General features: G+C 52.5%; 1 protein-coding gene across 1 annotated transcript in view; it reads left to right on the top strand.

The window, feature by feature from the left end:
• The window catches only part of TRMT1L (tRNA methyltransferase 1L), a 540,757-nt gene that overhangs the window by 455,599 nt on the left and 72,315 nt on the right, over window positions 1-12,843 (top strand). Inside the window, exon 16 of the mRNA XM_086957219.1 lies at window positions 7,782-7,847. Within this exon, the coding sequence (XP_086813345.1) occupies window positions 7,782-7,847 (66 nt within the window). The remainder of the gene's footprint in view (window positions 1-7,781; window positions 7,848-12,843) is intronic.

Below are 12,843 nucleotides of genomic sequence, written 5' to 3'. Positions count from 1 at the left end.
AAGAAGCCATCAGCCGACCCCACCGACCTCAAGAACTACCGCCCCATCTCGCTGCTCCCGTTCCCTGCAAAAGTCATCGAGAAGACCGTCAACAAGCAGCTGGCCGCCTTCCTCGAGACAAACGGATCCCTCGACCCCTCGCAGTCTGGCTTCCGAGCCAACCACAGCACCGAGACCGCCCTGATCGCAGCCACCGATGACATCCGAGCACTGCTTGACAACGGAGAAACAGCAGCCCTCATCCTCCTAGACCTATCTGCGGCCCTCGACACTGTCTGCCACCGTACACTAGTGCAGCGACTCAGCAACGTCGGAATCCAGGAGAAGGCACTGGAGTGGATCATCTCCTTCCTCGCCGGAAGGACACAGAGAGTTCGCCTCCCCCCTTCAGATCTGAAGCTACCAAAGTCATCTGCGGCGTTCCTCAAGGCTCCTCACTCAGTCCTACCCTCTTCAACGTCTACATGAGCCCCCTCGCAGACATCGCACGCCAGCACAACCTCAACATCATCTCCTACGCCGACGACACCCAGCTGATCCTCTCCCTCACCAACGACCCCGCCACCGCCAGAGCCAACCTTCACGAAGGGATGAAAGAGGTAGCCGAATGGATGAAGAACAGTCGCCTGAAACTGAACTCGGACAAGACGGAAGTCCTCATCCTGGGATCCTCACCCTCCGCCTGGGATGACTCCTGGTGGCCCCCCGCCCTAGGCAGCGCACCCAAACCAACAGACCAACCACGCAACCTAGGCTTCATCCTGGACTCCTCCCTCTCCATGACCAGACAAGTCAACGCTGTCTCCTCGTCGTGCTTCAACATCCTGCGCATGCTACGCAAGATCTTCCGGTGGATCCCCACCAAGACCAGGAAGACGGTCACCCAGGCCCTCGTCACCAGCTGTCTGGACTACGGCAACTCCCTCTACGCAGGAACCACCGCCAAACTCCAGAAGAGACTTCAACGGATCCAGAACGCCTCAGCACGACTCATCCTAGACATCCCTGTCGCAGCCACATCTCCGTACACCTGAGAGACCTGCACTGGCTCCCGGTCAACAAGAGAATCACCTTCCGTCTCCTCACCCACGCTCACAAAGCCCTACACAACCAAGGACCAGGATACCTCAACAGCCGCCTCAACTTCTACGCTCCCAAACGCCAGCTTCGATCGACCGGCCACGTCCTCGCCGCCGTCCCCCGCATCCGAAGAGCCACCACAGGGGGACGGTCCTTCTCCTACCTCGCCGCCAAGACATGGAACTCCCTCCCGACCCACCTCCGCCTGACCCAGGACCAACTCGCCTTCAGGAAGCAGCTCAAGACCTGGCTGTTCGAGCAGTAGCGGTTCCCCCTCCCCGAGCGCCTTGAGACCCTCTGAGTGAGTAGTGCGCTATATAAATGCTTTGATTGATTGATTGATTACCATCGCGAGCAGCATATTTAGTTTAGGATGGATTTCTTGGAGTTGGAGAGACCTGCACGAACAATGATTTTTAGAAAGAAGATATGTAAACTCATATCGAAGAAACGTTTTCTAATACAGTGTTTATTTCTACTATTGGGCTTGATGACATTCATAATTGGTTATGTGACATTCTCTTTTAAAGTAACGTTTAATCCCACTGTGCAACCTACACCTCCACCTACTATTTCTTCTCATTCTTTTCATCCTTTGCCTGAACATGAGGTAGTTAGACGATTGGAATTTGCCAATAATTCCTTTATTCAACTTTTGCACCAACACCAGTTAGTGATAATTACGACAAACTGTTGGACTTGTGGTCTAATGCCCCATACGACTGATAAGGGTATTCCATACTTAGTTTTGCCCTTTAGTTTAAATGGTTTGATTTGGGCTTACAGAACAATGTTTATTTATGCCCATAGTGTGTATCCTCAACGTTCACCGAAAGACAACCCAAAGAATAGTGTGGTTGCTAGAGGCATAGTCGACATGGTGAAAGGGACTAATGCCGTTGAAACTATTCCGATAGATGAGAAGCAACCCTATAGTGGTTGGAATATTACTAGATATGGAGTTGGTCTGAGTGTCAACCAGCGAGCGAAGAGTTCTCCACCGATTTGAATAGTGCCCCATCAGGGTCGCTATTGTCTGCAGAGTAATGGCAAGAATCAGAGAGCTCAGTTAGGGAAGAGCGTTTGTACTGACACCTATGTATTTACGTCCCAGTCTTCCCCGGCATTTTTAGCTGCTAAGGGTACCTACTTTGTTTGCTATTACACGGCATATAAATGGTTGCCCCCTGATTTTTCGGGCACATGTTTTGTTTCTTTCTTGTTGCCTCCCACTTTTACAGCTGTGGCAGATTTTACCATAAGACGAGAGTTGCTAGAGGTGTCTTTAGTCAAGAAGACACTGCAGGGCAAGAGTTGGGAGATTTCTTTAAGGGTTTTCTGCCGTTCTGGGGACCGATGGCTAACAGCAGGAATATTCGCCAGTTGACGAGAGTGGTTGAGTCCACCATAGTCGAAACTGCCGGTGCCCTTAGTAACTTGACTGCTGAGCTCCAGTCGGATAGACTTATGACACTCCAAAATAGAGTTGCCCTTGATGTTATACTAGCAGATCGAGGTGGAGTTTGTAAACTGATTTAATCGAGCTGCTGCGTTTTCATTCCAGACAACGCTCCGTCAGTTTTCCAGGCCATTTCCAAGCTACATAAGATCTCCGATTCTGTCCATTTGGACAAAGGAGATTGGTCGTTGATGGGTAGGTTATGGGGATTGATATCCACTTGGGGTTGGAAGATTTTGATGGTCATTGGGATGGTCTTAGCTATCCTTTTTCTGTTCTGTCTCTGTGTACAGTGTGCTCCTGCTATTTGTGGCCTCTGTGCTACTTTGTGTGCAAGGAGACCTGTCCAGAGAGAGGTACTAAGGAATAGGATGATGCTACAGCAACATATCGATGATCTGATGAATATAGATCCGGATTCAGATTGACACGGGTTTGGGTCTGTTGCCTATGCAAGGGCAAAAGGAGGGACTGTAGTTCCGTGGTTCGTGAGTGAGGTTCGATGGTTCCGAACCCGTTCAATAAAGGTCGTCGGAAATAGACGATGTTGGTGTCAGCAGACCGCAAATGACGAGTGTAGTGTGTCTGAGTGTTTTCGCATGAATCGATCAATGAGAACACTCTGTATTTAAGGATTTAGTTCGAACCTTCGGGTTCCATCTTGTGTACGGCAGCCATTTTGTATGGTTGCCCTCACATAGGCCGAAGACTGCGGCCTAACGAGTCCTAGAGACACGTATGCCTTAGCTGACTTCTGAATAACCTGGCCGAACTAACTCCTTGCCCGAGGCTGACCTCGCTGAGCCAGTTCCTTGCAAAGCAGCTGGTCTGATAAAGATCAAAGAGTAGGGCAGGCCGAGTTTATGGTACACTGCTCCCACCTTTCCATCTCACTTCCAATCTGTTTCTGTTCCTTCCTTTACGACATAATCACTGATTTGGGTTGAGGGTTTTATGATGGGTTTGTCCGGCCTGATCGAACAGGAAATCTGGAATTTGCTTGGTCTTTTCTGGTGGGCTGGACAACGGAAAGTGGGATTGTCGTCATACGCTACTTTTGAATTGTGACACTGTCATTGGTCAGTTTGTATGAACCCAATGCTAATTTGGAATGTTGCCTGAGGCTTGATTTTTGGCATAAACGACCATGCTCCGCTCATTGAATTTGTGCAGTCTCTAGCGAACCACCCGTGTGTGCTTCGTAGATCTCTGTTCCTGGTTGCAGCCAATAAACTTTTGTCTTTGACGTCATCAAGAAGTATCCTGTGTCTCTGTTTGCCAAGACAGGGGAACTCGAAGGCATCGGGCGTTCTCCCTGACGCCGCTGGGTTCCAAAACTCAGTCCTTCAACTCTCTGTTTTCTTCAAGAATAATCCAGCAATTTTTCAAGGGTCTATTTCGTATGTTTCCTCCTATTCGACGACCGCCTCCTGCTTGGCATTTGAATGTGGTGCTAGCCCAGCTCATGCGTCACCCCTTTGAGCCGATACATAAGGTTGACCTTAAGTTTATCACTTGGAAAGTCTCCTTGTTATTGGCTTTAACATCTACCAGAAGGGTCAGTGACATTCAAGCATTCACGTCTAAACCGCCCTTTTTACAATTTACCTCTGATTCGGTGGTACTGCGTACCAATCCAAGGTACATGCCCAAAGTCCCATCTGACTTTCATTTAAATGAGCCGGTAATCCTCAAGACATTTTTTTCCAAATCCACAAACACCGGCTGAGCGAGCTTTATACTCTTTGGACATCAGGAGATGCCTCATGTTTTACCTTTCAAGAACATCAGCTTTGCGCAAGACAGATCAGTTGTTTGTGGCCTATGGCAGACTGCGCCAAGGCTGTGCAGTGTCCAAACAGACTATCGCTAGATGGGTCTCGTCAACAATTGGACTCTGTCATCAACGGGCAGGAAGACCCTTACAGGCCTTACCAAGAGCGCATTCTACATGGGCAGTTTCCTCTTCCACTGCTCTGTTCGCTGGGGTGCCTCTTCTACAAATCTGCAGAGCGGCAACGTGGTCCAGCAGGCACATGTTTACGGGGCACTACTGTCTGGCCTCAGCAAGTGATGCAGATGCTTCGGTGGGAAGAGCAGTTCTTCACAATCTTTTCCAATAAGGTGAGCCTCTGTTCTCCCGCCTCCTCTATGCTCTTTTTAGACGCTTTACCATGTCTTTTGCATTTTATCATTATGCATGTATACTATGATACTATTAGCGTCTATGAGCATTAGGTTATGTGTACTGCTATCTATTCTGATTCAGGCATGTGAATCTATGAAAGACACCCCAAATACTGGAGAAGAACAATAGTTACTTACCTGTAATCTGTGGTTCTCCAGTATTGGTGTCTTTCAAAGATTCACATGCAAACCCGCCCACCTCCCCTCAGAGGCTCCCTTAGGCAATTATGTTGGTTTCACTCCTGTGCGAGAAAATCTGAGAGCCTGAGCCTCTGGGGAGAACATTCTGGTGGGTGCTGCCGCCTGATTGGCTGCAGTTTGGTCTATACATAATGACTAGGATAGTCATGAGTGTGGGAACTTTTGCTCCTGTAGCTGAGGGCTACTTTACTTCCTGGTTGGTTATTACCAAGGTTTTTAGTGATTACAGGCATATTATTGCTTTTTTATATACCGTGGGACTTCCACTCCGACGACGGGGAATGATTCAGGCATGTGAATCTATGAAAGATACCAATACTGGAGAACCACAGATTACAGGTAAGTAACTATTGTTCATCAAGTGACTTATAAAACCTGACCACTCGCACGTAAGGGTCTCAAGGCGCTGGGGGGGTTGCTGATCCGTCAAAGGCACTGTGGGTCAGTCGAAGAACCAGGTCTTGAGGTCCTTCCTTAATTGAGGCAGTGATGGTGATTACCTGAGGTGTTCCATGTTTTTGCTGTAAGGTAGGAGAAGGATCTTGCTCTGGCCACGATCTTGTGGATACTTGGGACGGTGGCCAGGGCCAGTTAAGCAGAGCAGTGGTCTCTGGTGGGTGTGTGGAATGCGAGGCAATGGATGTGGTACTTGGGTCCCGAGTCGTGTAGGGCTTTGTAGGTGTGCGTTAAGAGCTTGAAAGTGATACTTTTGTTGACTGGGAGCCAGTGGAGGTCTCTCAGGTGGCCATTGATGTGGCTGCGGCAGAGAATATTATGCTGACGTAGAGAGCATTGCCGTGGTAGTCTGCTGCTGATTAGAGCGTAGGTGACCATCTTTCTGGACTCTGTGGGGGATCCACATAAAGGTCTTTTGGAGCAGGCGTAGCATCTGTAAGCAGGCTGATGAGATGGTGTTGCTCTGGCAGTTCATGAGTGAGAAATCCAGGATGATGCCGAGGTTTCGTGAGTGGTCTAGGGGATCCAAAATCTGCAGGCCACAAGGTGTTGTCACAGGTGGAGAGCATGGAGCCCAGGATGAAGACTTTGGTTAAGCTTGAGCAGCTGTGCTTCATCCAGGTGGCAACAGCCTTCATCCCGTCGTGGATGTTGGTCTTGGCTAATGTGGGTTCGTTGGTGAGGGAGAGGATCAATTGGGCGTCGGTGTAGGAGACTATGTTGAGTCCATGGGTCCTGATGATGGCTGCAAGCGGGCCATGTCGAAGTTAAAGAGTGGGGCTCAGCGAGGAGCCCTGAGACACTCCACAACTGATCTCTGTGGGTAGGATGCTGCCGCTGCGTTTGCACATGGCGCCAGTCTTGGACATCTGCCAGCATTTACTTGGGTGTCCCTCCAAATGTTTACAAAGGCTATTGGCTGAACAACCAAGTCTGGTGGGACAGGTACTTCACCTGATCTGTCCTGCAGGATTTCCTGGTCTGAGTTATTCCACAGACTCACCAGCTGGGGAGGTACTTGGTATCTATTCAAAATGTGAGAAATCTGTGGTTGGCCATCTCTATCAGAAGAACATGTTATGCTATTTCTGGTAGAGACTCTATCTAACCCCAGATACCTTACCAACCCACCTTCCTCCCCGATCTGTGGAATGGTCTCATACAGCCAATTAATAAGATCCCAAAATTGCAAGTCTGTATATTAGCAGAACGGACATCAGTGCGCAGATGTGACACAGATATAGTAACCCTGACTTCACATCCTTGGTGGGGCGGGACGAACCTGATGCAAAACCACAAGACTACTTGCGTTTGAAGGAGTTGCTATGAAAATTTTCTAGATCCAGTCTGGTGCCTAAGAAATTTACTAGGTGAAGAATTTGCAGTTAGACTATATACCAGAAAGGGCGTTGGCAAAGGTAAGTGACTTGGTCATCACTTGGCTAACCCTGTAACCATGAGGTTGATATTAAAATGTATGTCGACATAAGGCAGGTTCTAGACTATTTCAGTACAGAAATTATGGTTGTGTGATGTAAAGTGCTTTATGTTTCCCTAGTGTACTTTTTATTCTATATTTTGATTCCTATAATTGTTTGTCATTGATATACAAGGTTTAAGGGCCTATTGCATATAACAAATAACCTTTTATTATAAAACACAAACAGCTGTGTGCCTACTGTTTTTGGTGGCCAGGGTAAAAAATCACTTATAAACATATAGCCATTGAAGATGAGGAGCTCTGCCAAATGTTGTCTACCATAGAACACTCTGCATCTAGAAGAGCCACACATCATAAAAAAGAGTGAGAAACCCTTGTCCATTTTTCTTTTCTCCAAGGAGTTGCACTAAGTAAGATTCCCCCTGGGACTAAGGAAATCTTTCCTAGTATGACCTTCAAATTAGGAGATTCACTGCAAAGTTACTCAGTAATCCGATTGTTCAGATGCTTAATTTCCAAGAATTAAGTTTTAATCGGTGGTCCAGGGTATAGTTTTTGTAATTAGAAATTAAGCTTGTGTTTACACAGACATTCCATTTACTTTGGGCATCTTTTATTCTGCTAAATCTTACTTGGCTAAAGCGAAGCTGTAGTAGTCAATGATCATTGAACATGGGCAGTGAAGTGGGGGCCTATTAGTTCTTCTACTACCCCTCCCTAGAGGCAAATGCAGTGCCCATGGTAATGCTCTCTTTTACTTTGGTTAAAGGAGTAAACACCAGTGTTATTTTGAGGTTCCAAGGGATCAGACAGGAAGTTTGTTGCAAGGGGAGTTGTACTAAAATTAAGTGGGCTAAGGATTTATCACAAAAAGATTTATTAGTGAGGTTTGTGTCTTGGAGTAATCATATGACGTTCAATGTGTGCAAATTTAGTTGAATCTTTTCTTTCTTTCAGAGGAAACTGGTGTGATAATCAAAACGCCAACTCCTGACGTTCCAGGAGACCAGCCCAACATACAAAGTAAGTCTCATCCTTCTCCACCAACTGGGGTTCTTTTGGGTCACATTTTCTTTATTACTTTAGTAAATTCTTCTTTACCATTTGTGGAAGTGCTTTGCAGAGGTTTATCTTATGGTCAAACATGAAGTTTTGCATACGTGTGAGCTCTGCTGGCGACCCAATGAGATTTGTCTCCTAGCGAGGTCAGGAAACCCAAGAAATCTGAAAGAAACACGTTAGTGTTAGATTCCTTACCTTAGAATATCCCCAGGCGTCAGTCTGGATCCGGAAACTTTTGCGTAGCAGTACCCCTGCGCGTCGGTAGGCGTCGTCTGCAGGCGTCCCCTGCGGCTCCGCGTCCGTCGTCGGCGTCGTGCGCCGTGATGACGTCGCTGGAGTACATAGACGCCGCCTCCGCGCGCTGACGTCAGTTCTTCTTTTTTCCGCGCCAGTGGACGCAGATCTGAAGAGCAGTACTCCGGTCTTTGACCAAGTTTTTCGATTGTTTTTTCTCTATTGTGCCTGATAGGATGCCTGGGTTTAAGAATTGCGATGACTGTGAGCGCACGATGTCGGTCACAGACCATCACCGCCTCTGCCTCCGGTGTCTGGGCCCCGACCACGACGTGGACTCCTGCGTCGACTGCCGGGCCCTTACCAACAAGGCTAGGCGGGAGCGGTCCCGCAAGCTACTGGAGCTCCGGGTGTCGGCCCCACGTCGGGACCGGGAGCGGTCCCGGTCCGGCCGGAGGTCGAGAGAGCGTTCGAGGGAGCGGTCGCGGAGCCGCGCCGGGCGCTCCGGAAGTCGACACCACTCGTCAGGCTCGTCAGGTAGGAAGCACAAGAAGTCGGGGCGTCGTCATCGTACCCCCGACTCCCCCCGACGCTCGCGCGATGCGGCCGGGGGCTCGGGTGACCCCAACCCGCGGCTCCGCGAGAGTCGCCGGCGCGGCCTGCCTCATACCCTCCGGTCCCTGGGCATGGCGCGACGCCTGAGGAGATCGAGGCGTTCCTCATGGCCTTGAGGGCGCTCGCTTCTCCGACGGGGCCTACGGTGCCTTCGGGCCCAGTGCTGCCGTCTGGGGGCCCTGGCGGTTCGGGTGTCCCTGCCTCGGCGCCGTCGGGTGCTCCGGCCCCGGCGCCGCCGACGGCTCCGACCCCGGCGCCGCAGGGGCCTTCGGGATCGGCGCCGGCTGGTCTTCCGGCCTCCCCGGCGCCGTTGCCATCGGGGTTACCCCCGACGCCGCCCCCGCGCGGCGCCGTTCTCCACTGCCGGTTCCGGCCGGCGGTGGGGTTCCGGCGCCGGCTCCGGGCGGCGCCGTCCCCTTCCCTTCTCCGACGCCGGACGCAACGCCGGACGGGCGCCGATGGGGCCCATGAACCCCGAGGAGCCGGTCTTCATCATTGACTCCGAATACGGAGAGGATGAGGAGTACGGTGAAGGTTGGGAGGGGTCCGAGGACCCTCTGGCTCGCGAGTGCCAGTATGACCCGGACTGGACAGGTGACTTGGGGGATGCCAGTGGTTTGGTCGACTCTCCTAACCCTGGTTTGATCTCTCCTCCTTCCGTGGCATCGGTGGAGGGAGCTGCCTATTCTGTGGTGCTGATGAGGGCTGCCAAGGCCTTAAACCTTGAGCTCCCCGTCGCGGCCGTGAGGCCTAACATCCTCACCGAGGTCTTCAAACCGCAGTCATGCCCACTGGAGCCACTGCTGCCGTTTAATGAAGCCTTGTCTGACGTTCTGTTGGGCACGTGGTCCAGGCCCGCTTCAGGTGCGCCTGTTGATCGGAACGTGGCCAGGCGCCACCGTCCTTGTCCGGACGACCCAAAGTACCTGTCTACCCACCCCACTCCTGAGAGTCTGGTGATCCAGGCCTCGACCTCCCAGTCCGCATTCCCGTCGGCCCCGCCCGACCGGGAATCCAAGAGGTATGACCAGTTTGGCAAAAAGGTCTTCTCGTCCATTAGTTTGGGCCTGCGGTCTTGCAACACCGCCTGCCTCTTGGGCCGCTACACCCACTCTGTGTGGGATACGGTCGCGGAGCTGCTGCCAGAATGCCCCATGGAGGTGCGGGCAAAACTCGGTCAGGCTGTGGCTGAGGGCCGAGATGCAGCGAAATATTCAATTCGGTGTGGTCTTGATACGACCGACTCGCTGGGCAGAGCTATGTCTACGACGGTGGCGATTCGTCGCCACGCCTGGCTGAGATCCGCCAATTTTTCGGCTGATGTCCAGAATACACTGATGGACATGCCGTTTGATGGCTGTCACCTGTTTGGTGACAAAGCGGACCACGCGCTGGAACGCTTCAAGGGCTCCAGGGTCACGGCCAAGTCCTTGGGTCTCTCGATCCAGCGTCAGCAACCGGGTTCTTTTCGCCCCTTTCGTGGCCAAGGAAGGGGCGCCCCCACACGTGCTGCCAGCCACGCGCCGCAACAATCCTTTCAACGCGGTGGCGGCCGTGGAAACCGCCGTGGTGGCGGTCGGGGACAACGGCGGGGTCAGACCACACCCTCCCCCGCAGCATCTACCCCAAAATCCTCCTAGTCCGTGCTTTCGGCCCCATGTGACGCCAGTGGGTGGCAGGGTTCGCCATCACCACGCTCACTGGCGCACAATCACTTCGGACAGGTGGGTGCTGCAAATTGTCCGAAGGGGCTACTCCCTCCCCTTCGTGACCTCTCCTCCAGCCATGCCACCGCAGAACCACCGTGTGTCGGGGGACCACTTGACACTTCTGCAGGAGGAAGTTACGGCCCTCTTGGCCAAGGGGGCCATCGAGCGCGTTCCTGGGCCAGAAGTAGGGCGTGGTTGTTATTCCCACTACTTTCTGGTGCCCAAGAAGGACAAGGGGGGCCTACGTCCTATCTTGGATCTAAGGAACGTCAACGGCTTCCTCCGGAAGGAGAAGTTCAAGATGTTGACGTTAGCTCAGGTCTTGGCTGCTCTAGACCCGCAAGACTGGATGGTAGCGTTGGACTTGCAGGACGCCTATTTTCACATCCCCGTCCTGCCGGCCCACCGGCGTTACCTGCGGTTCACGGTAGGCCAGGAGCACTTTCAGTTTATCGTGCTCCCCTTCGGCCTTACCAGCGCCCCACGGGTGTTCACAAAGGTGATGGCGGTGGTCGCAGCCCATCTGCGCAGGTTAGGGGTTTCAGTCTTCCCCTACCTAGACGACTGGTTGTTGAAGGCGGGCTCGCCCCAGACAGTCGTCCACCACCTTCAGATGACGGCAGACCTCTTGCACGACCTGGGGTTCTCCATCAACGTGCCGAAATCACACCTGTGTCCCTCTCAAAAGCTCCTTTTCATCGGAGCGGTTCTGGACTCGGCGCAGTTTCGGGTTTATCCTCCGGAACGGCGGGTTCGGGATATTCAGGCTTTGATTCCCATCTTTCAGCCGCTATCCCGAGTCTCGGTCAGGTTGACGCTGCGGCTGCTGGGACTGATGGCTTCCTGCATCCTTCTGGTGCATCACGCCAGGTGGCGGATGCGGGCTCTGCAGTGGGACCTGAAGTTTCAGTGGGCCCAGCATCAGGGCAACTTGTCCGACCACGTCTTGATCTCGGAGGGCACTGCGAGACAACTGCAGTGGTGGCTTACGGACTGCGATTGGGTCAGGGGCAAGTCCCTCTCCCTTCCCCAACCGGAGCACGTTGTCGTGACGGACGCGTCCCTCCTGGGCTGGGGTGGCCACTTGGGAGAGGCAGAGATCAGAGGCATCTGGTCTCCGGCGGAGTCCCGGCTCCATATCAATCTGTTGGAGCTGCGGGCGATTCGTCTGGCACTGAAGGCATTCCTCCCCTTTGTCAACGGGAGTGTAGTGCAGGTGTTCACCGACAACACCACCGCCATGTGGTACTGCAACAAACAGGGCGGAGTGGGGTCGTGGACCCTTTGCCAGGAGGCTCTGCGCCTCTGGCAATGGCTGGAACGTCAGGGCGTGACTCTGACGGTTCAACACCTGGCAGGTTCTCTGAACGCCAGGGCGGACGAACTCAGCCGTCGGTGCTCGATGGATCACGAATGGCGTCTGAACTCGGACGTGGCGCAAGGCATCTTTCGGCAATGGGGAGAGCCTTGGTTAGATCTATTCGCCACAGAAGAGAACGCGCAATGTCATCAGTTCTGCGCGTTGGAGTTTCCAAGTCGGCACTCGCACGGCGACGCCTTTCGGCGCGAGTGGAGTTGCGGTCTGTTATACGCCTTTCCGCCTATACCACTTCTGCCCAGAGTGCTGAAGAAGATCAGGCGCGACCGGGCCCAAGTTATCCTTGTGGCTCTGGACTGGGCTCGAAGGTACTGGTATCCCGAGCTACTCAGCATGTCAGTCGGTCCCCCGATCCGCCTGCCTCTTCAGGAGGACCTTCTGTCGCAGCAGCAGGGGACGGTCCTCCACCCGAACCTGTCCAGTCTCCACCTCCATGCTTGGAGATTGAGCGGCGGCAGTTGAGGCCATTTGACTTGCCTCCTGAAGTCTGTGATGTTATTCTGGCAGCCAGGCGTCCCTCCACTAAGTCGGTATACGCCTGTCGGTGGAACAGATTTGTGGCATGGTGCACAGCAAAGGCTGTGGATCCTCTCTCTGCCCCTCTTTCGGAGGTTCTTCTGTTTCTTCTTTCTCTTGCCCAGCAGGGCTCTGCTCTGGGCACTATCAAGGGCTACCTTTCTGCCCTTTCAGCCTTTTTGAGGCTTCCTGATCAGCCTTCTTTGTTCAAATCCCCGATTGTGACTCGGTTCTTAAAAGGCATCACTCACATGTTTCCACCTGTTCCGTTTGTGATGCCTCAGTGGGATTTGAACCTGGTTCTGACCTTCCTGATGTGTGCTCCCTTTGAGCCCCTTCATTCTTGTCCTCTCCGTCTCCTGACTTTAAAGACGGCTTTCCTGGTTGCCATCACCTCTGCCAGGAGAGTGAGTGAGCTCCAGGCTCTTTCTGTCCAACCTCCTTTCCTGTCCATTCATCCTGACAAGGTGGTTCTGAGGACTAGACCTTCTTTCCTGCCCAAGGT

The sequence above is a fragment of the Lissotriton vulgaris genome, chromosome 1_1, assembly GCF_964263255.1.
Source record: "Lissotriton vulgaris chromosome 1_1, aLisVul1.2, whole genome shotgun sequence".
NCBI lineage: Eukaryota > Metazoa > Chordata > Amphibia > Caudata > Salamandridae > Lissotriton > Lissotriton vulgaris.
The sequence above is the reverse complement of the archived record's forward strand: the minus strand, read 5'-3'. Positions and strand labels throughout refer to the sequence as shown.